Below are 22,699 nucleotides of genomic sequence, written 5' to 3'. Positions count from 1 at the left end.
CAATGATAAAACGGAGAATAAACAAATATTAATAAAACAAACAGAGTAGACATACTTAAAGTTTACGACATTTTTCATATGGACACATGTAATGAATTTACTTTGTTGGATTGGTTGGTTTCATATAACTATAAAACGCTTGAAATTAACGCAATGCCGTTACATTCTGTTGGGTCTTTCAATATTCTGTTGTATCAGTTTTTTTATTACATTAAAAGAGGGTATTAAGGACTTTTAGTTCCAAGTGTGTATTGCACAGAACTTGGCTATCTTTAGAATAAGATGGCAGCTGCAGCTGTAATGGCTCAATTAAGTAAGTCACATAAAAATGTTGCTGTTCAGCAATTAGCCTTTACTCACCCATATAGTTGGATGATGAGAAGATGCTGTTATCCTGGAAGACGTAAACCATGCCGATCATGATGGCAGCGGTGATGAGGAACACAAGGAAGTCACAAAGGAATGTTGTGAACCAGTACATGAGAGGAGAGACCCCTGTCATGAGCTGCAGCTGCTTAGCATTGCTCACCCTTTCCTTGAGTGGAAATGAGATAAACGCCATCATCTGAACCACCATTCCCAGTGACATGAACGTCATTACCATGGGAAACAGGAAGGTGTGGGATGGTGCTAGCATGGACAGATCACAGATGTTTTGCTGCAACAACATGGGCGAATGATCAAATCTTTGCAAAAGCCATCATTGTAAAGAAGTGTACAAAATTGAAAGATTAATCAACTACAAATTAATTAACCTTAGTTGTGGTTGAGTAGAACTATGCAGGCACTTCTCCCCACTTGTGACATGATCCTTCCATAGGAACATATTTTATTTATCACTAATTAAGACCCTACAACTTCTTACTTCATTAACCATTCATTATTGGCTAACATCATTAATTCTGACACTACAACTTCCAGATGTATTTCCACTTTCCAAAGGGGCTCCTTGACACTTTTGAACGTACGTGAGTGGCTACCACATGGTGTCCTAACCTGCTGTCGTTCCTTCCTTTATGTTCTTTATGGCAGGCTGTGTACTCTTCCTTTCTGGGTTTTTTCACTAAATTCAGTCCAACCCTAAGTAAATATGTCCTGTATTGATGGGATGAATAACAGGGGATTCTTTCAAGAAATTTGCCTGAAAACTGTAAGGAAGCAAACACAGAAATAATCGCCATGCAGACCCAAAAATCCGGAATTATACCCCAGGTGAAATTCCAATGGTTCTTGATCCTCTTCAAAAGGCTACTCCAAGAATTCTACAGGGGAGTTGAAGGAATGCAGATTTTTTGTAAAAATGTGGGGGAAGATTAGAACTTTTTCTTAACACTACTCTTAGAGAGGGGTATCCAAGCATTTTTGCCACACAAGCATGGATAATGCAGACTCCTCCAGAGACTGTGTTCCCATATAAGCGGAATTAGGCAGCCTCATTACCCTTGTTCTGTCATCTAAAACAAGGGAGACAAGCTCTTCTTGAAGGAAAAACACAAAGCCATAGAAGAGGGTATCAACCTAGGATTCCTTTGTTTAAAATTGTTATTCATGATAGATGATTTGAGCTAACACATTGTTAGTTATGGTTTTCATAAAATATTCAAAATACTTAAAAATTGTGTTATTATTTTTTGATAAACTCCAATGGTTGAAGTTTACATACAAGTAGTATACCATAATAGTTTAAAGCAGTAAAAGTAGTGTGTGTTTCCTCCCCATTCTACACTGGTGACACCGCTTGACTTGCCGTCAGTGTATGACATCTATGGCCCAGTCTATTTCTTTCTTTGATCTCTGCTATAACCCAATGCAGATAAATGCTAGAACAAGTGACTGATCTCTGTTACAAAGGAACTGCTGAAACACTTACACTTTTCTGGATAGCGATGGGATGGTTTGAGATGACGATGCTGGATTGTGCACTTTTCTGTTGGAGAAGAGTATTTGCCACTATGATTAGCACCAATACACAGGAGTGGTAGGAATAGTGACTGATCTTTGTTACAAAGGAACTGCTGAAACACTTACACTTTTCTGAATGGCGATGGGATGGTTTGAGATGACGATGCTGGATTGTGCACTTTTCTGTTGGAGAAGAGTATTTGCCACTATGATTAGCACCAATACACAGGAGTGGTAGGAATAGTGACTGATCTTTGTTACAAAGGAACTGCTGAAACACTTACACTTTTCTGAATGGTGATGGGATGGTTTGAGATGACGATGCTGGATTGTGCACTTTTCTGTTGGAGAAGAATATTTGCCACTATGATTAGCACCAATACACAGGAGTGGTAGGAATAGTGACTGATCTTTGTTACAAAGGAACTGCTGAAACACTTACACTTTTCTGGATAGCGATGGGATGGTTTGAGATGACGATGCTGGATTGTGCACTTTTCTATTGGAGAAGAATATTTGCCACTATGATTAGCACCAATACACAGGAGTGGTAGGAATAGTGACTGATCTTTGTTACAAAGGAACTGCTGAAACACTTACACTTTTCTGGATAGCGATGGGATGGTTTGAGATGACGATGCTGGATTGTGCACTTTTCTATTGGAGAAGAGTATTTGCCACTATGTTTAGCACCAATGCAGATGAGTGGTAGGAATAGTGACTGATCTTTGTTACAAAGGAACTGCTGAAACACTTACACTTTTCTGAATGGTGATGGGATGGTTTGAGATGACGATGCTGGATTTTCCACTTTTCTGTTGAAGAAGATTATTTGCCACTATGTTTAGCACCAATGCAGATGAGTGGTAGGAATAGTGACTGATCTTTGTTACAAAGGAACTGCTGAGAGCACTTACACTTTTCTGAATTGCGATGGGATGGTTTGAGATGACGATGCTGGATTGTGCTCTTTTCTGTTGTAGAAGAGTATTCGCCACTATGTTCAGCACCAATGCAGATGATTGGTAGGAATAGTGACTGATCTCTGTTACAAAGGAACTGCTGAGAGCACTTACACTTTTCTGGATGGCAATGGGATGGTTTGAGATGACGATGCTTGATTGTGCACTTTTCTGTTGGAGAAGAGTATTTGCCACTATGTTTAGCACCAATGCAGATGAATGGTAGGAATATTGACCGATCTTTGTTACAAAGGAACTGCTGAGAGCACTTACACTTTTCTGAATGGCGATGGGATGGTTTGAGATGACGATGCTGGACTTTCCACTTTTCTGTTGAAGAAGATTATTTGCCACTATGTTTAGCACCAATGCAGATGAATGGTAGGAATATTGACCGATCTTTGTTACAAAGGAACTGCTGAAACACTTACACTTTTCTGGATGGCAATGGGATGGTTTGAGATGACGATGCTGGATTGTGCACTTTTTTGTTGGAGAAGAGTATTTGCCACTATGTTTAGCACCAATGCAGATGAGTGGTAGAATGACTGACTGTACTCGCCAAGAAATAAACTGCTGTTGTACTTGATTCCTGCAATCATCTGTCTCTCGTACTGAATCAAATTGTCGTCTATTTTGTTTTTCATGTCTAAAACAAATAAATTATACAGTTCTATTAAAGTAAATCTTCCGAATAATGAACCTATTAAAAGTATTTTTAGGTATTTTACACACTAATTATCCATGAAGGAAGAGGTTCTCCTTCTATTAATTCGTTTGTTTTGAAACCATTTACGTTCTAATATTAGACATTATGAAATTCGGTATTGATACTTTAAATCCAGACTTGAATTACATTAAAATGACATAAGACCCTGGCTATCCGCAATGTAGAATGGCTAAAACTACGGGCCACTAGAACTACTGTAACACAAAATCAACATGTGGCTAGTTTACTGCAGTACTTTATTTCCTTAAAGAATAGTTTTCACTCCCTTTTCCTTAGCCTAATGCCTCAATGTGATTTCAATTCAACCTCATGTTAAATCAAATGAAATTGTTTTTTGCTCATTACAATCGATATTACAAAAATAATTTTTAATTCTAAAATTTGGAAAATTCATACAACAATCTCGCCACATTCAAACTTACAAAAATTTCATACACTCAATTCAAATATTTATCCATCGCCAATTTTAACCCACTTCCCGAGCTGTATTTAGTCATCAAATTGGGTGGTTGAATGCCAAAAACTCGTCAACAGTGTAAAATGCATTTGATGCTAGAAAGCGTTTCAGATGAGTTTTTGCCACCTTAGGTGTAGGAGCATGATTAATAAAATCAGGCAATCTGTTGATTAACACCTGCCTGTGAGGGCAAGTGCTCATAAACTATGGTTCTGTGTCTTCCAGTACAATAGTTATCTCTCCTTCTTGTCTAATACCCATGGTCGTCCCGACTACTGACTAGGGCACCTTTAGACATCCTCGACATTGTGATATGGAATTTTAACAATGGCGTATGGGAAAACAGAGAAATTAATACTAACATGCCTCAGCGTAACAAAAAACTTTTATTTTTCAATGTTGCGTAACCCTAATAAGGATTTCTCCCTTATACCGAAAGTACATAGGAAATGGGTAGGACTTCTCCCTAGGCCGTAATAGGTCCTACGTATGTGTATATTTTCTTCATCAGGACAACACAAAAAACCATGTCCCTGGAAATATTTTAAACTGAAAATAGATTACAGAAGCCAATAGTAGATGATTTTGAAAAAAGTAGATTTCGGAGAACAAAATAATCGAACTATCTAGAATTTGATCGAGGAAATATTGCAAGCTGAAATGTGACATAGTAAGTGAATTTAAACGATCTGAAGTAGGCACTTTTTAACCGAAGTAAGCTTCTCGTTCCTACGTAAGTATATATTTTTTCTATGTCAGGACAAGGCAAACTGTACTATGGTACTGGAAATATCTTAGACCTGAAATATGTGACAAAGGCTAGAAATTTGACGCTTTTTGACCGAAGTAGTTTTCCGCGACCTGTGTATTTGTATTTTATTGATCAAATTAATAATGCAGGCTCAGCTGTGACATTGCAAATATAATTAATTAATTTGAACCAGAAATGCTCTTCCACGTGCAAAACATGATACATTAATTATTAAGTTAAACTCTGATAATATTCACCATGAACTTAAATAACATCTACTTGATGTATCCCTAACTACCATAATTTTACATCATAAGTGCTTTTACTAAGTAATATAAGGACTTCGGTTCTAAAGATTGCGTGCAAAGCTGCGGGTAACAGCTAGTACAGAATAAAGTGTTTCCAAAATGTAGAGACTGGCTGAAGTCAACAGTTGCAAATGTTTGAATGCTGTCCTGCACGACTCTCTGAAGTTCAACCTGACAATAATTTGAATCGCCTTTTTTTTACAATTGAACACCCTTAGGTAACGACCACCCAATTAGAAAGGTGGGAGAATCGACCAATAGTATGCCGTAATCAATACCTAACTACGGCAATATCGGATCTCAAGAAATATATTCCTGAGCACAATTTGGTGCATAGCTAAGGAGTAACTAACTGTCATAAATTACTTATCTAAAACTGCTGTTAGAGATGAAAATATAGGTATAATTACAGGAGTTGAAATCGGTGCCTGTAGGGATACCCTCGTAGGTGGAGCCCAACACGTTCAGTAGTACAGAAGTTGCAGCCTGAACGTCAGATGATACAGCCACATGGACTCCAGGGAAACTTTTGACACTGATCTGCAGCTCTGGCTGAAGAGGGGTGATATCTGCTTCCATGAACCTTGTCACAGTGTAAATCATCATCAGAATCGGCAACAGAACCTGCAAGATTATTTTGTTATTTAATTCTAATTATTAGACAATAGCTCTAATTCTTGTTCTGAATTTCTGGTCGCTACTGGAAACAATAATATTATTATTATTCATATTTTAATAATGTTTCTTGATTAATTCCTAATACAAAACTATCATGTTAAAATAATGAATAGCCAACTAAAACCCTTTTTGAAAATTATTTTATTTCAGACACGTGTTTCCATATTAAACCATTATCAGTATAGTTAATGTTCACACTAATGATGGTTTAATACCAAAACACGTGTCTGAAATAAAATAATTTTCAAAAAGGGTTTTAGTTGACCATTAATTATTCTAATATAAAGATAAACCTGCAATGTGGAGTTAATAACATAAAACTATTATGTTGTATAAAACCAGGTGAAGTGCAAAAATATATCAATGAGTACAGTAAATATTAAATACAATGCATTGTTTTTATATTTTGATAGGCTTTCTTGGTGTTGCTGTAATGAGTATTTACATAATAGCTCCAATTTATATACAAAAACATATGCAAATATAAAGACAAGATTCTAGATTCAAGTTTTCTATTTGTCTTTAGACATTTTTTATAAATGCAATTGATATCGTCAAAATCCTTAACATTATATTATATACGTTTATTTACACGAAGTCATATCTTGAAAATACATGAAATAGACAACTCTGTCCTTGACCTGTTACTGCTGATAAAAAGAACTCAATACCTAAATAATCAAAAATTAACAACAGTATTAAAATATACTAAACCTAAACCTGCATTATATCCAGAAAATATATTTGGTTGGACCCCATCATGTCCCGCCACCATGCTGTCTGTCGACACAGCCTCTTCATATAGACATGTGGCGGGGCATGGTCCGCGGCCCCAATAAAATTGTCTGAAAAACTGGTCTGAGTATGGGTTTGTATATATATGTTGTATATGGGACCATGTCGACGGATGGCGTGGTGGTGGAACATGACAGGATCCAGCTGAATTTATTTTCTGGGCGTATATACATATATAATTGGCTTTTTCTTTATTTACAACTAGAGAATTAGACCTAACCACTTACTAGCTCTGGTCAAAGACTGGGAAAAGAGGATAAGACACAATAATTGGAGTAGAGCCTCAGGATTAAGACTATCCAAATTGTTTATCTCTCCTTACGTTAAAGGGTGGACAGCTCTCTTAGACCAGAATAAGGAGGATATAAGACTGATATTAGGAATTTTGACAGGACATGGCCCTCTAAGGAAGCACCTTATGAAGGTAGGCCTTAGCCAGAGTAACGAATCTAGACTCTGTGGAGAAGGAGGAGGAGTCAGCAGAGCACATTAGATTGTCCTGCCATCGTAGAAACTCGGAAAAGATACCTGGGAGGATATCTCCTCAGCCCCAAGGATATCAGAGAACAGGAGCCCTCAAATCTGATTGGTTTTTGCAAAAGCCTCGGACTTTGAAGGCACAAAATTAAAGTAAGGGAGGCGCAAAGGTCGTTTTAGGACTAAGCGCGGGAACAAACTGTCCTTTTCCCTCAGGAAGGACAAAAAAATACTTACTAGCCCCACTCATTACTTTCGTTCTCCTCATAATATAGCAATACGCTGATTTTACTCATTCTTTGGTCCTATTACGAGTAAAATTCATGCTCTCCGAAACAACAATCCTCCCTTTTGATGCATCAACAATAAAAATAATATTAGTCAACCAATTAAAGCAATAGACAAGTAGGACAATCCGAGATTACAAAGTGAACTTACGAACAACAATGAGCTGAACCATGTCCGTATTCTGCTTAGCACCCTCTTGTAGACCAATGCTTTTAATTGTTGGAAGAAGAGCCTAAAGCCGCTTACTTTTTCGTGTTTTCCAACTGAAACATGATATAATTACAGTGCTAATTTTCAATTAAAAAAATGTTTGATGAAATATTTAAAAATTAATATTTTTATTATATTATTAAACTTAATGTTTACAATATTTTTTAGGATGAGATGTAATGATATCGCTAATGTATACACAGCAGAAAGCAAAAGATTCAAAACTGTAAATAAAATAAAAATATTAAAGAATTATGGAATTTTTGACAAATTAATTGTAAAAGATCTTACCAAAATCTGAAATAATGATTTCTTCATTCTTGTCACTCATGTCTCCAGTTCTTTCAGCAACTCTAAATAATAAAAACATGTAAATATTCCTTTCCATGCAAATGTAATTTTTATTAAATTATTTGGATATATGGAGGATTTAGGGTAAAATATATAAAGGATTATAAATGATAAAAATGCATTGACAATTTTGGGTTTTTACCCACCAGACTCAAAAGCTAAATTTGCTGATTTCATATGCGTATGCAGGCATATATTTTGGTAAAAGTCTCTCTTGACTTCATGGGACTCATGAATGGAAATTTTATTGGCAATCGAAATTTTGATTTTGAACCAACTCACAATATCAAATTATGAGTTTTTATGTGTTATTTGGGTTTTTTATGGGCCTCTTATTATACTTATGTGTAAGGAGAAGCTAAACCATGATGTTATTCGTAATTCTCTGTATTGCCAATCACATTGAACGGATGATTTATAGTGTAATGCAAATAGAACCAATGAACTAAACAGAACTCTAAGAAATATACAAATTCTTAAGACTGACTTCAGAAAGACATCCTCCAATGTAGAACATGACACGTTGATACCAGTCAGACCCAGGTAGTTTCGGCGGCTCTCTAAAGCAGCAAACAGATCAGGAAATCGTGTCGCCTGGTCGGAGTTGATGTAGTACGTGACCAGCGTAGGTGATGCCACCTTCAGGCCAGAACTGGAGACAAACTGCTCAACAGCTCGTGTGATGGGAGGCACTGGTGTGTGATCGGCCTTGGACACGTTTAACTGGTAGCCGGTCGCTGAAATGTGAGGATCATAATCAATTCTTTGTACTAGGAGACGCCACCTTCAGGCCAGAACTGGAGACAAACTGCTCAACAGCTCGTGTGATGGGAGGCACTGGTGTGTGATCGGCCTTGGACACGTTTAACTGGTAGCCGGTCGCTGAAATGTGAGGATCATAATCAATTCTTTGTACTAGGAGACGCCACCTTCAGGCCAGAACTGGAGACAAACTGCTCAACGGCTCGTGTGATGGGAGGCACTGGTGTGTGATCGGCCTTGGACACGTTTAACTGGTAGCCGGTCGCTGAAATGTGAGGATCATAATCAATTCTTTGTACTAGGAGACGCCACCTTCAGGCCAGAACTGGAGACAAACTGCTCAACAGCTCGTGTGATGGGAGGCACTGGTGTGTGATCGGCCTTGGACACGTTTAACTGGTAGCCGGTCGCTGAAATGTGAGGATCATAATCAATTCTTTGTACTAGGAGACGCCACCTTCAGGCCAGAACTGGAGACAAACTGCTCAACAGCTCGTGTGATGGGAGGCACTGGTGTGTGATCGGCCTTGGACACGTTTAACTGGTAGCCGGTCGCTGAAATGTGAGGATCATAATCAATTCTTTGTACTAGGAGACGCCACCTTCAGGCCAGAACTGGAGACAAACTGCTCAACAGCTCGTGTGTGATGGGAGGCACTGGTGTGTGATCGGCCTTGGACACGTTTAACTGGTAGCCGGTCGCTGAAATGTGAGGATCATAATCAATTCTTTGTACTAGGAGACGCCACCTTCAGGCCAGAACTGGAGACAAACTGCTCAACGGCTCGTGTGATGGGAGGCACTGGTGTGTGATCGGCCTTGGACACGTTTAAACTGGTAGCCGGTCGCTGAAATGTGAGGATCATAATCAATTCTTTGTACTAGGAGACGCCACCTTCAGGCCAGAACTGGAGACAAACTGCTCAACGGCTCGTGTGATGGGAGGCACTGGTGTGTGATCAGCCTTGGACACGTTTAAACTGGTAGCCGGTCGCTGAAATGTGAGGATCATAATCAATTCTTTGTATGTACTAGGAGACGCCACCTTCAGGCCAGAACTGGAGACAAACTGCTCAACAGCTCGTGTGATGGGAGGCACTGGTGTGTGATCGGCCTTGGACACGTTTAACTGGTAGCCGGTCGCTGAAATGTGAGGATCATAATCAATTCTTTGTACTAGGAGACGCCACCTTCACGCCAGAACTGGAGACAAACTGCTCAACGGTTCGTGTGTGATGGGAGACACTGGTGTGTGATCGGTCTTGGACACGTTTAACTGGTAGCCGGTTGCTGAAATGTAAGGGTCATAATCAATTCTTTGTACTTGGTGAAACCGCCTTCAGGCCAGAACCGGAGATGCTTTGGAAGGAAATCTATAATAATGGTTTACTCACTTTCAACCTTAAGACAATTCAATCTATATATATATATAAATGAATGTTTGTGTGTTTGTCCTTTATGGAATCGTACACTATTTGACCGATCATTATGAAAATTTGAATGTATAAGTACTTTTCGACGGAGAAGGTTTATATGCTATACTCATTTATAAAACTCACCACGAGGTGGCACTGCAAAATATAAAAGTTTTCAAAGCGCCTGCACATTATAAACTGCAATTACGAGACATTTACGTATATTAATTTGCCAAAGACTATTTGAAGGCACTATGTTAGAATATATGTTTGTCTTTATGATAAATATATGGTTAAACTTAAAGCTTGACTGTTAGACTGCTTTATAATAAAATACATGTACGTGTATAATGGCTATATAATAAGCATGCACAGATTTTCTTGATCGTGACAACAAGGCAAACTCTACATCGGTGTTAGAAATACAATGCACTTGAACCAGAAGTGCAAATACATGGCCAAGGCTTACGTAAAGCGTGCGAAGCCGTGGGAAACAGCTAATTTAATATATTAATCTTTTAAAGTCCCTGATGTAGAAAAATGTTCAGTCAAAAACTCTGGTGACTCCCTAGTGAAACCTCTTCGGCATCTGTCACAAGGTTAGGTCCAGGGTTCACATGTGAGTTGCCTCCACAAGATGTCTCCCAGCACTCCAACCAGAGTATAGAGAGAGTCATCAGTCATTCTTTTTTTGCACATTACGTATTATATGGGTAAAAGGTACACAGTAAAGGTGCATCGTCAAAGATATAAATGAGAGGAACCAAACATCTCCGGCACAAGCCTGGCTTGATTTGAGGCCACTTCTCTTGGATCTCTTATCAACCTCCATGATTAAAAAGCCAATCCAGGAATATTTTATCAAGGAATATTGGTATCTTGGTATTGTAAGTACGGTGAAAATATTCCTGGTGTTTAAACGTTCCAGAAACAGTAATAGAATAATCGGCTCTAATTTAGTAACAGGCAAGATATTGAGAGAGCACTGACTTACAGTAAAGTTTCTTGAGGAACATAGAAGTACCGTAGCAACTGACTTCACCATGGTCCATGATGGCTATTCTATCTCCCAGTACATCTGCCTCCTCCATGAAGTGTGTCGTGATTAGGGTGATTCGTTGACCTCGGAAACCCTGTGTTGGAAAAAACAGTTAACAACTTTAGCAAAGTGCGTTTAGTATTTTTTATTTATTTAAAATCTATTTGTGTAGAACAATAAATGACAGAATTAAAAAAGATAGTTTTATTCTTATGTGCATCAGTTTTTTTTCTTTTGTAAATTACAACAGAAGTAATGTTATTAAAGTAATAGAACACTGATATAAGTACTACACTATTATTGTTTCTCTATTGATTTTAACCAGACTCTCAGTCCAGTCCTCTCATCAGTCCAGCTCAGTCAGCCAAGCTGATAACAGCTCAGTCAGCCATGCTGATAACAGCTCTCTGTGCAGTGCTCCATAGCTACTCAAGGTCACTGCCTATATGTGCTGTGCGTGTTTTTGAGGCTTAGATAGTTGTGTTGGTTTCCTGTACAAAAAGTACCCTTCCAGACATATTATTATTTCAGGAGATTTTAACATTGATATTTTAAAAGATGATTTAAATACTACAAACTTTCTCAATACATTACGTTCTTTAAATTTTATACTGTTTAAATCATGAACCTACAAGAAATGTTAGCTTGTCTTGATAACATTGTTACCAATATGTTTAAAAAATGATATAGAATGTCAGATCATCGAGCCTCATATCTCTGATCTCTGATCACTCTGGTATTTTAGCAGTCTTCCACGACTTTATGGGTAATGATCCAAACAAACAAACTATATTCAAGCGAATGAGGGACTTAACTCCCAAAGCAATAAGAAACTTTAGAATGGTGCTAAGTGAGATTGACTGGAATTTCTTAAAAACATACTATAGAGTTGATTTAGCTTTTAATGATTTTATTAACTTTTTGACAACTTTTTTTGAAGAATGCTGCATGATAAAGAAAATAAAAGTAGATTTAAAATAAAAATATATGTAAGAATAAGTGGTTTACACCTGAGCTGAGGTCATATAGAGATTATGTTATGTATTTGTATGATTACTATAAGAATAATAAAGGTCTTGCTGAAGAAAATTATATAAAGATGCATATTTAAATGCTAAAAGATGTTATAAAGTAAAAATAAAACAAGCCCAAGTTAGAATCTCATGAAAATTATATTCTTAGTTCTAAAAAAATAAGTGTAAAGCTGCTTGGAATGTTATTAGATTAGAAGCTAATTTAAGACCTGCAAATCAGGAAACAAAAATTGATTCAGAAATTTTTAATGACTATTTTATTAACTCTGTAACAATATCAAATGTAAATAATGTAGCGAGTAACTGTAATATAGCTGCCATCCAGTTTTTAAATAGGTATATATCTAACATGAATATTGAGAATAACGTTTTCCACTGGAAGCAGATTCCTTCAAAAGATGTGCTCAAGTATGTTTCTAAAATTGAGTTCATCACAAAGTGAAGATGTTTATGGTTTCTCCAACAAAGTAGTCAAGGAAAATAATAGATATTATTCTACAGCCCTTAACACTTCTTTTTAACATGATGCTTGAGCAGAGTGTTTTTCCAGATACTCTTAAAGTTGTCAAAGTTGTACCTATTTTTAAGAAAGGAGATAAATTGTGCCCCTCTAACTATCGCCCGATATCATTAGTTCCTATATTTAGTAAGGTCTTTGAGTGCTGTATAAAAGACCAACTGTACAATTACTTTTGCTGAGGGAGAACTACTAAGTAAGGAGCAGTTTGGTTTTTTTACCTGGTAAAAAACACTATCAAAGCAGTTGAATCAGTTGTTGAAAAAAATCTTAAGAAGTTTTGAATGTAAAGATATATTATCAGCCACTTTAATTGACTTGTCGAAAGCTTTTCGATAGTATATCTCATGATCTGCTTTTAAAAAAACTTCATTGTTAGGTATACAGGGTAAAGAATTGAATTGAATGACCTCTTATCTAAGTAATAGGAAAGCAAATGGTAGCTCAAGATTCTGACGTATCAAAGCTCAAATTAGTTCAAATGGGTGTCCCTCAGGGCTCGGTCCTGGGGCCTTTTTTGTTTATTGTAGCTATAAATGATTTTGCTTTTTAGTGTACCCTGTATGTCCGTTTTATATGCGGATGATACAACTTTACTCAATTCTGGTAAAGACCTGATTAGCTTAGACTTGGTGCAAGGTAATGCAAATGAGGGTAGCTTGTGATTGGTTTAGAGCAAATTTTCTTAAATGTAAACAATAGTAAAACAGAGAATATTTATTTCAGTTTAAGAACTGCTGTAACGAGTGGAAGTAAATCAGTTAAACTGTTAGGGGTACATTTGGATGACAGGCTTAGTTGGGATACTCATACAAGTAGTCTATGTACAAAGCTATCTAGGGTAACATACTTATTACGTAAATTAAGTTTATGTGTAAGTAGAGAAATGTTAATAACATCATATTTTGCCTTTTTTCACTCACTCTTGTTATATGAATACTTCTTTGGGGTAATAGTAGTGGAGCCCAAAGAGTTTTTTTGTGGCAAAAGCAAGCTCTAAGATTGATTAAGAATGTGAAGGGGTAGGAATCTTGTCGCCCCCGATTTTCAAAGAGTTCTCCATAATGACAGTATCATCTATGTATATATATTGTTGCTTAATGAGAGTTAAAGAAAATCTAGACAAATATGAGGTGCGTCAAGACATCCATAATTATAATACAAGAGCTAAATATATGTTAAAATTTAATACCAGTAAGATTTGAAAAATTTAAAAAAAGTCACTGCTTTATGGAGGTGCAGTTGTTTAATAAATTACCTGATAGTGCATGGACAACGAGTCTAAATAAATTTAAAAACAGTTCTTAAGAATTGGTTTAAGGTTGCACCTTTTTACTCTGTGGATGAATTCTTAGTCTGTGATACAAGTACCATAATTTTCTGATAGTCTGTTTTAAATGGTCTGATACAGCTTTTTAACTATAAATGTTGTTTTTAATTTGTACTGTTTATATGTTAGTTTTAATTGTACCAGTTTGAAATCTTTTAATTTAAGCTCAGCATTCTAGTCAAACTATTTTAATTTGTTATATTCATTTTTCAATGTAAATTTTGTGATAAATTATTCATTTGTGTTTCCTATTTGTTAGTATTTGAATTTTAGCACTGGTGAATATATATTATGCAATTTTTTTATATAGTTTTAGAAAGTAAACCACTTATGTATAAACTTACTACAGAAAAACATTACTTATTACTGTGTTATAACCACCATAGAACTTTAATAGATTATATATATATATATATATATTTATATTGTCTGACAATGTCTATTGTACCTGTGTGTATTTTAACGACAATAAAGCTTCTTGATTCTTGATTCTTAAGGTTTTTTTTGTACTCCTGAAGAAGAGGGTATATTTCAATCCTCGAAATTGTATTGTGCAGTGTGCCTGTATTGTATTGTGCATCGGTATTGTGCTTTTATATAGTTTGTGTTTCTACAGCTCTGGGCTGTAAGTTATAAGCTTGAATTTTTATATACAACTTGTTTTATTGTACATATTGATTTTGGTGAGTTCATTATTATATATTGATTTGCGCTAGGTTAACTGAAGAAGAAAATATCATGTAAAGTTCATATTTGTAATTATCTGACAAAGGTTCATTTCTTTATGCTAATGAATAGAAAAGATTAGTAATACATTATTTTTTGTCAAAACATAGTGTTTTATGTAGTAACATGTTGTAGTGGAAAAAATCCTAAATATTTTTTAACATTATCCATTGTCAATAATAAATTTTATCAAAATAAAAGTTCTAATTTAGAAATTAATTCAAAATGCATTTTTTACCTAATTTTAAAAGCGCCTAATTTGAAGATGTGTTCTTTTTATCCTATATTAATTGTTAATTACTTGCTAATTTTAAAATTTTTAACTAGTCTACATAATTGAAATGTTTTTATACATACGTACCAATAACACATCCCAGACTTGGCGTCGAGATTCAGGATCTAACCCTGACGTCGGTTCATCAAGCATAAGGACCTGGCAGAGCAAAGAAGTTACATTGAGTTTCTACAGTTATTATATGTATATAAAACTAGATAATGGTGATTTGAATTATGCAACTATATTTAGGCATGATAAGAAAAAAATCTTCTGGTGGAACCAGTTCATATTTACAAGCTGATATTACAAAACAATATACAGAACAAAGCTATGTCAGGATGCTGACTTTAAGAGTATCTATTGTTATAGCATTTTTGTAGACTTAAAATAGATACATTTAACAGAGAATTTTAAACAAAGTACACGAAACATAAAAATGTACAGTGTAATGGTGGGTTGTTTACCCCCTTTTTTTTTGCAGTCTGATGGAGTGTGTAGAACAGCGATATTGCATCAGGTTTGTTAAAAATTTGGTGGTTCCCAAGTTAAAAATATTTGAAAAATTCAACAGGTCTTCATAGAAGACACTTTTAGTGTTCCACAGATAAAGGAGATGTACATCAGGCTTAAAGATGCCAGCACTTCAATGGACAGTGAATCTCTCTCATTCTGGAAGACCAGAAAAAAGGTGAATTGATGAAGCTATGTCGATCATGTTCGTATTTTAATGATGGAGGATCAACGTATTGCTGTTTCACAAAGTAGCTACGGAGGCGAACATCAGTAGATTCAGTTTATTTAATTTTAATTTTTTTTTTTAAAAAAATTTAATTTTTAAATGGTATGACCAACAAAAATTCCTGTAACTTGTAATTTATGACGAAAATAGGCCAATATAAAATCACAAGCAAATCTTAGCTTTATTGAGCGACTATGGGAGAAGAGCAATAGTCAAATAATGAAATAGAAGCAGATAAACCAATTAATAAATACTTATTCTTTACATCCACAACACTTGTTTTTGTTCTTAAATTCAAGAACTGATATATAGTCACAGTGACAAAAAAGCATAGATCCTACAATTTTTATTTATTGCCTTAAAATGTAATCAATTTTCGACAGAACCATTTAAGTAAAAATAATTCTGTAGAGGTTAATAATTTTTAATAGTTTTGTTTTAGCAAGGATGTAGCCAGCGAGGGGGTTCAAGGGGTCAATTGAAACAATTAATTTTTTAATAAATGATTATTATTATTCAGTAATTTTATTCAATAATTCAGTATTACTGACATGTACTGCTGAAAGATCATTCTCAACACAGATACGGATCAAGAACTTGGAACTAAATGGGGCCTTACTTTCTGTCCATTTTGGGAAAAATTTCAGTTGTCTTGACCCTCCCAAAAATTCTCCTGGATATGTTCTTGCCTTTTAGGTTTTAATATATTAAAATATGTTCAGTATAAAAATGCCCAAAACTTGAAGTTATTGAACATATCTTAAGCATTCCTTTCCTTAATCTATTTTACCCATTACTAAACTCATAAAAAAAAACATTTCTAAAAGGTCCTGTCAAATGTTTAGATTACTTATCCGTTGAATAATATGACACGTACAGTACAGATACTTATCCGTTGAATAATATGACACGTACAGTACAGAAAGCTCACCGAAGGGTTCCCAATGAGTGCAATGGACAAGCAAAGCTTTCTCTTCATTCCACCAGACAGCTTTGACACTGCATCATTCCTCTTCCCCTCCAATCCCCAGATTCTTAGCAGTTGCATCCCCTCTTCTCTGCTCTCCTTCCTGCTAAATCCTTTCAGCTGCAACAAGTTAAGACTGAGCAAACTTGAGGAACCTTATTTTTGTCCCTTTCCAGTCCACACAGCTTTAGTAGTTCCAAGCCTTCTGGATTCTTGCCATCTGGTGAACTATTCAGCTCCAACAGAATCACACAAAAGTTAGGTCCTTAAGAAACTCAAGAAACCTTCACTTCTTTCTTCCAGACAGTTTGGAAACTACATCATTCCTTTCGGTCTCCAGAGCCTGCCTGACCAGGGGAGTTGCATGATACCAACTCTGTCCTCATTCTTGGTCAAAGCAATTAATTGCCAAAAAAATCACAACAATGTTAACTTGACACATTTTTACTTTATTTACTTGCCAAAATTTGAAAACTACTCCCTTCTTCTCCCCTTGAGTCATCAGAATAGTAGTAATTACTGTAGTTTTCCATTTTGCATAAGTACAAACTTCCGAAAAAAACCTCCATTTTAAAAACCTGAAATAGAGATAACTTTTTTTAATAATAGGTACCGGTAACCTAGATTTAAAAGAAGAACTAAAACTGATACATAAACATGGTCTGCACTTATTACTGATATAGTTGAAAATTGAGTTTCTAACAGTTGAAGGTTTTGTTATTTCAGTAACATGTTTCTAAAATGCTAATGGAAAGTCATTTCTGATTGATTTACTTGGCCCACAGCCAAGGAATGTCAAAAAGCTTTTTGTTATTGCCTTATGTGGCATAGTTACAAACTTCCAGCCATCCGGTTGAGTTTGACAGGGTTACTAGTGACAAAAATAGGCGTTTAAACAAGCCACGCATGATGATCGCAGTGGCAGTGGTGTGTCTGAATTAACACCCCCTGGGCATAGCACCTCCTTGACATAGCACCCCCTTGAATCTGAGGAGTGCTAAATTAGCACCTAGAAATTTGCCCCTTGTGATATATAACAATCTTTCCTCACTGAAGGTAGCAAGTCAAAGTCCATAATAAACGTACAGCCTATTTTACTATGTTAATTGTTTATTGTGTTACGATGTTTTCTAACATTCTGTATAAAACCTCAAAGGGAAAATAACGAAATTCCTCTTGAAAAAAATCCCATATGTTGACAATGCTCACGGTAACAAAACCAGGCATCAGTCATTAAATTAAAACTTAGAATGTATGTTAGAGTGTAAAAATACAAAACATACAAATAGATTTTTTGTTACCATTAGTGAGTCATGGGAAATGATATGTAACTTAAATAAAAATATACTAATTTACCAAAAAGCTATGAAAACAGCAATTTAAAATTAAATTTAGATAAAAATACAGTGCTTAGAAGACCTCCACTATTTCAACACTGATAACAAAAAATTTAGATCTTGTATACACAAATGGAAGTTTGGAGGACTGAAAAAAGAAAGTAATTTTAAATGATTTTGGAATAATCTTTACACCTTTTTCCTAAATAACTGTGTATTCGAAATGTGTAGACATTTAAGGGGACTTTACATTCGAACTAATCTTGAATCATATATTAATTAAATCATCTGTAAATATTAAACAATGTAAGATATGACAAGATGTACTGTAAATATGAGCGAGGTACTGATCGTAAGGGCAGTGGTGTTGAAGTCATCTATCTTCATCTACCCTCAGTGACCCTTCAAGTATGTTCGTCCCCACTAGCCTTAAGAAATTTACAAGTCTACGATAATATGTTATATCTCTAAATAGATCATAATTACTAATTATAATGATATCATTCAGAGTAATGAGTATTCTGAATTAAATAATAAGAAAAATAAAAGTTTACCATCCCGAAGAATATGAGATGTTCGATGACGGTGAAGAATGAGAAGAGGACATTGTGTTGAGGACACAAGCCGAGGTTGGAGCGGAACTGTTCCATGTTGTCAAATATGTTCTTGTCTTTGACAATAACTTTGCCTTTGGTTGGTGTGATGAAGCCTGAAACAGTGGCAGTTTCACGATCGGTCAATAGATAAGTTATCACAGAAGTCTAGTTTTCTACAAAAATTGTCAAGGATAATCAATTCACATTGTCATTTCACATTTTCGCTCAAATTTAATGGTTCTTACTGTTGTAATTAGATATGATTAAAAAACTTTAAATATATTTCAGGCAATGATTTCTTAGTAATACTACTAATTAGTCAAAATAAACACATTGCTATCGTTTTATTTCCCTCATAAATCTCAAAAGCTGGAACCGATATAAACAATAATATACCAAATCTGAGATAATAGAGTAGTGAAAGTTCTGCATCATTGTGCCTCAATAGAGGTTGTGATAATTTTACTCAAAACGAAGATGAAAATAAGTGTGATGTACAATATAGAAGGTTTATTATTTATTATTAGGTCATTTATTATTTAGGTATTATTATATTATTAGGTTTATTAGTCCGGATGATTTGTATATGTATTATTTTAATCATAAAAATAAATTAAGTAGTGGATTGTTAATTATTATTATAATTAAGAAAAATGTTAATATTTTTGTCCTTTATTATATTTTATACTACACAAATCTGGATCTGAATTTAAGTTTCCTACAAAATTGAAATTGGCAGCTGTTGTTGCAATTTTTAAATTAGGGGGTGAGACACAAGTTTTATCATAGAGGCCTATCTCAATTATCAGTAGCATTTAACATAGCTAAGGTATACAGAGTTTTCTTAAAAAAATTAATAAAATACTTTGAGCATAAAAATTGTTTATGTATCAATTAGAGTTCCACCCCAATGGAGGATATATTTTACCAAAAACGTAGCCAGGAAAATTTGTTTGGGGGGTCCAGACAACTGATATTTTCCGTAGTGAACAGAAAGTAAGGTCCCATTTTGTTCCTTAAATGTTCTTGACCCGTTTTCTTTGTTGAGAACGATCTTTCAGCAGTACATGTCAGTAATACTAAATTATTTAAATAATAATAATCGTTTACTAAAAAAGTAATTGAAAAACATTTAAAATGTTAGGGTGTCGGACCCCTTGAACTCCCTCACTGGATACGTCCTAGCACTTTACTTGCTTATCAATATACTCGTAAAACTATATTAACAAGATTGTAACATCAGTTGAATGTAGAAAATATGCACTAGTATTAGAACTAGATTTCCAAAAGTCATTTGATAGTTTATATGGGTTGCTGGTGAAGTTACTAATATATGGAATCAGTGGATTTGCACAGAAATTATTGAAATCTTTCTGTAGAAATAGAACTTAGGAAGTGAAGATTAATGAAATGATAATTATTAAGTTATTACTTTTGGATTTTGGTGTAACTTTTAATAGAGTACGCTTATTAATATTTTGTTTTGTACACAAATGACTTCCTAAGTATTGATTTGCATTCCTTTATTTTTGGCAGGCTCTTAAAAATGAACTCAATGTTCAATTAAATATGCACATATACCACCATCTTACAACACATAGTAACGGTACAAAGATTGTCTTTATAATCAATATGTCTTGTTAAGACATTTGATAGAATAAATAATTAATTCTTTGAGTATAATACTTTAACCTTTGACCAACTTTAATCATATTTATTTATGATGCATGCAGCCTAATGTTTGTAAAATTACAGTCAGAAATGTCAATATACTCGTAAGTATTACAAATGCTAGATTTTATTATTATTATTATTATAAATGCTGGATTATTCGAGTTACAGATTAAAATATAAATGAATAATCCATAGACAAAATTGTTATTTAGGGTTAAGAATATATTTTTGATTGAGCACGTCCATGATAACATATTGAATAAAAAGAAAAAAAATGTAAAATACAAATTAAAACAGCAATATTAAAATAATGATAAAACCAATTATGGTAAATAATAGATGTTATTTATTGTTTTGTTTTTGCTGTTATGTTATTGTCCCTGTTAGACATATTTTTTGTGTGAGCACTTTTAATTCAAAATTTAAAAAAATGTATACAATAAATATGTTACAAATTCAACTCCATTGTGACCACTATGTAAGTGGTAATGTGATCATAAATGTCTAAAGTTAGAGAAAAAAAAAAAGAAAAAAAGTATATCCCACCTGAGATCATGGACATAGTAGTGGTTTTCCCTGCTCCATTGTGCCCCAGTAGAGCAGTTATGTTGCCCTCATAAATGTCTAAATTAACATTTTCTACAGCAATAACCTTCCCTCTACTGAAAGTCTTTCTAAGATTTTCTATTCGGATACCGACTCTTGCGTCTCTTGGGGCAGCTTCATACTTATTTGATAACGGTGTTGTTTGAGTTGTTCTTGAGTCGTAAGTACTCTTTTTAAAGCACTGCAACATAAAAACATATCTTACTGAAATCAACTTAAGTGGGTTAGAACAAACTAATACTTTATCAACAAAACATAGAATCCATTACTCCCACTACAGATAAGCTAAGTGCAATGTGGTACATAAACGATGGAAGTTTGGTATAATTAGTTAGTGTACAAAGGGACATTTCATAATCTCCGATTTCATAGCGTAAAGCTTGTATCATATTTTGATTAGTAGATTAATAATTTCCAATCATAAAGTTTTAAAAACGCTCAGGTAAGAATTAGTAATGTTGTAAAAGTATTTAGTTTTATAATTTAAAGTTTCAGAAAGTAAAATGCGTCATATAATCAAAGGCTAACTCGATATTGCTGCCTCCTCCCTCCTAGCTTATATCGGCCGTATCATCTACCTCTCAGCCTAGACCACCTTTGGATATGCAATAATCTGTGGAAAGATGTCATAAAAGGCTACTATTTCTTGCTCATGGACTACCGGGATATTCTCGCCCTCCCCTATTTACTTATATTCACCATTTCACACTTCCCTAAGCCTATATCAAACCTTCAATATGCAATATTCTGTGAAAAAAGTCCAACATATTCTGCCCTCGAGCTATCGTGCTCCCTCCCTCCCAGATTATATCCACCTTATCATCCTCCACTCACAACCTTTGGTTATACTACCCAAATCATTCCGGTTGCAAGTTATTTACTGGCAAACAAAAGAAATTGGAATAATAAATTCACCTACTACAAAAAAGTATGAAACATGGATTTTTATAGTAAGATCATAATTGATACTTATTTATTACCGGTAAAGATTACATGGCAATTTGTCATACATTGTCACATTGAAAACACGTCATTGTACACTGCAATGTTAAGAGCAATGCAATCCTCCAGTCCGTCCAGATCTTTAAAAGAAGCAATACATTAAATAAATAAAAAATCAATTAAAACAAATCAAATAATTAAATAAAAATTAATTACAACACACATAAAAGAATTTCCTAGGATCAAAAATAATTGTTTAATTTATGACTAATCCCAAAAAAAAACTCGTCCACTTCATAAAATGGGTGTTCCAAAAGGAAAAAGCCAATTTGTCTTTTGAAAATACCAAATGGCAGTGATCTTAATCTATGTGGCAGTGCATTCCATAATTATTTTGGTCCAAGAGATAATGTTGCTAATGAATATTGTTTGGAAGTAAATTTTTTGGTTACAATATTGTTTATGCTTCTTGTGTTTTATATATACAGAGTGAGTTTTGTGTCCTGGCACACCTGGATATAATCTAAACGGTCCGAGATATCTATGTGAAACCTTGACCCCACCTATTATAACATATTTTTTCAATTTTTCAAGTTGTTGAAAATTTTGCCCCCCTTTTCTAAAGGGGGTAAAGGGGGGCAACTAAATATTTTCAAATACAAACTCCTATCATGTGACTCCTCATTTTAAAGGGAATAAAAAAATAAATCCAATAATGCAAACTAGAGGTCTCTACGTTTATTTTAACAGATTTTATGACAAATTTACAATTGAGTAAAGGGGGGCAACTAAACATTTTCAAATACAAACCCCTATCATGTCTCAAGTT

General features: G+C 34.7%; 1 protein-coding gene across 1 annotated transcript in view; it reads right to left on the bottom strand.

The window, feature by feature from the left end:
* Positions 1-22,699, bottom strand: part of LOC124356013 (phospholipid-transporting ATPase ABCA1-like) — a 48,483-nt gene that overhangs the window by 10,150 nt on the left and 15,634 nt on the right. The window contains 15 exon segments of the mRNA XM_046807159.1: positions 361-658; positions 2,979-3,293; positions 3,296-3,513; positions 5,521-5,734; positions 7,499-7,611; positions 7,850-7,911; positions 8,397-8,646; positions 8,826-8,936; positions 9,116-9,226; positions 9,554-9,814; positions 11,081-11,219; positions 15,094-15,165; positions 16,680-16,835; positions 18,607-18,761; positions 20,869-21,109. Coding sequence (XP_046663115.1) covers positions 361-658; positions 2,979-3,293; positions 3,296-3,513; positions 5,521-5,734; positions 7,499-7,611; positions 7,850-7,911; positions 8,397-8,646; positions 8,826-8,936; positions 9,116-9,226; positions 9,554-9,814; positions 11,081-11,219; positions 15,094-15,165; positions 16,680-16,835; positions 18,607-18,761; positions 20,869-21,109 — 2,716 coding nt within the window.

This window comes from Homalodisca vitripennis, chromosome 2 (assembly GCF_021130785.1).
Source record: "Homalodisca vitripennis isolate AUS2020 chromosome 2, UT_GWSS_2.1, whole genome shotgun sequence".
Taxonomy (NCBI): Eukaryota; Metazoa; Arthropoda; class Insecta; order Hemiptera; family Cicadellidae; genus Homalodisca; species Homalodisca vitripennis.
Note: the sequence above shows the minus strand (reverse complement) of the source record. Positions and strands in the feature narration are given on the sequence as shown.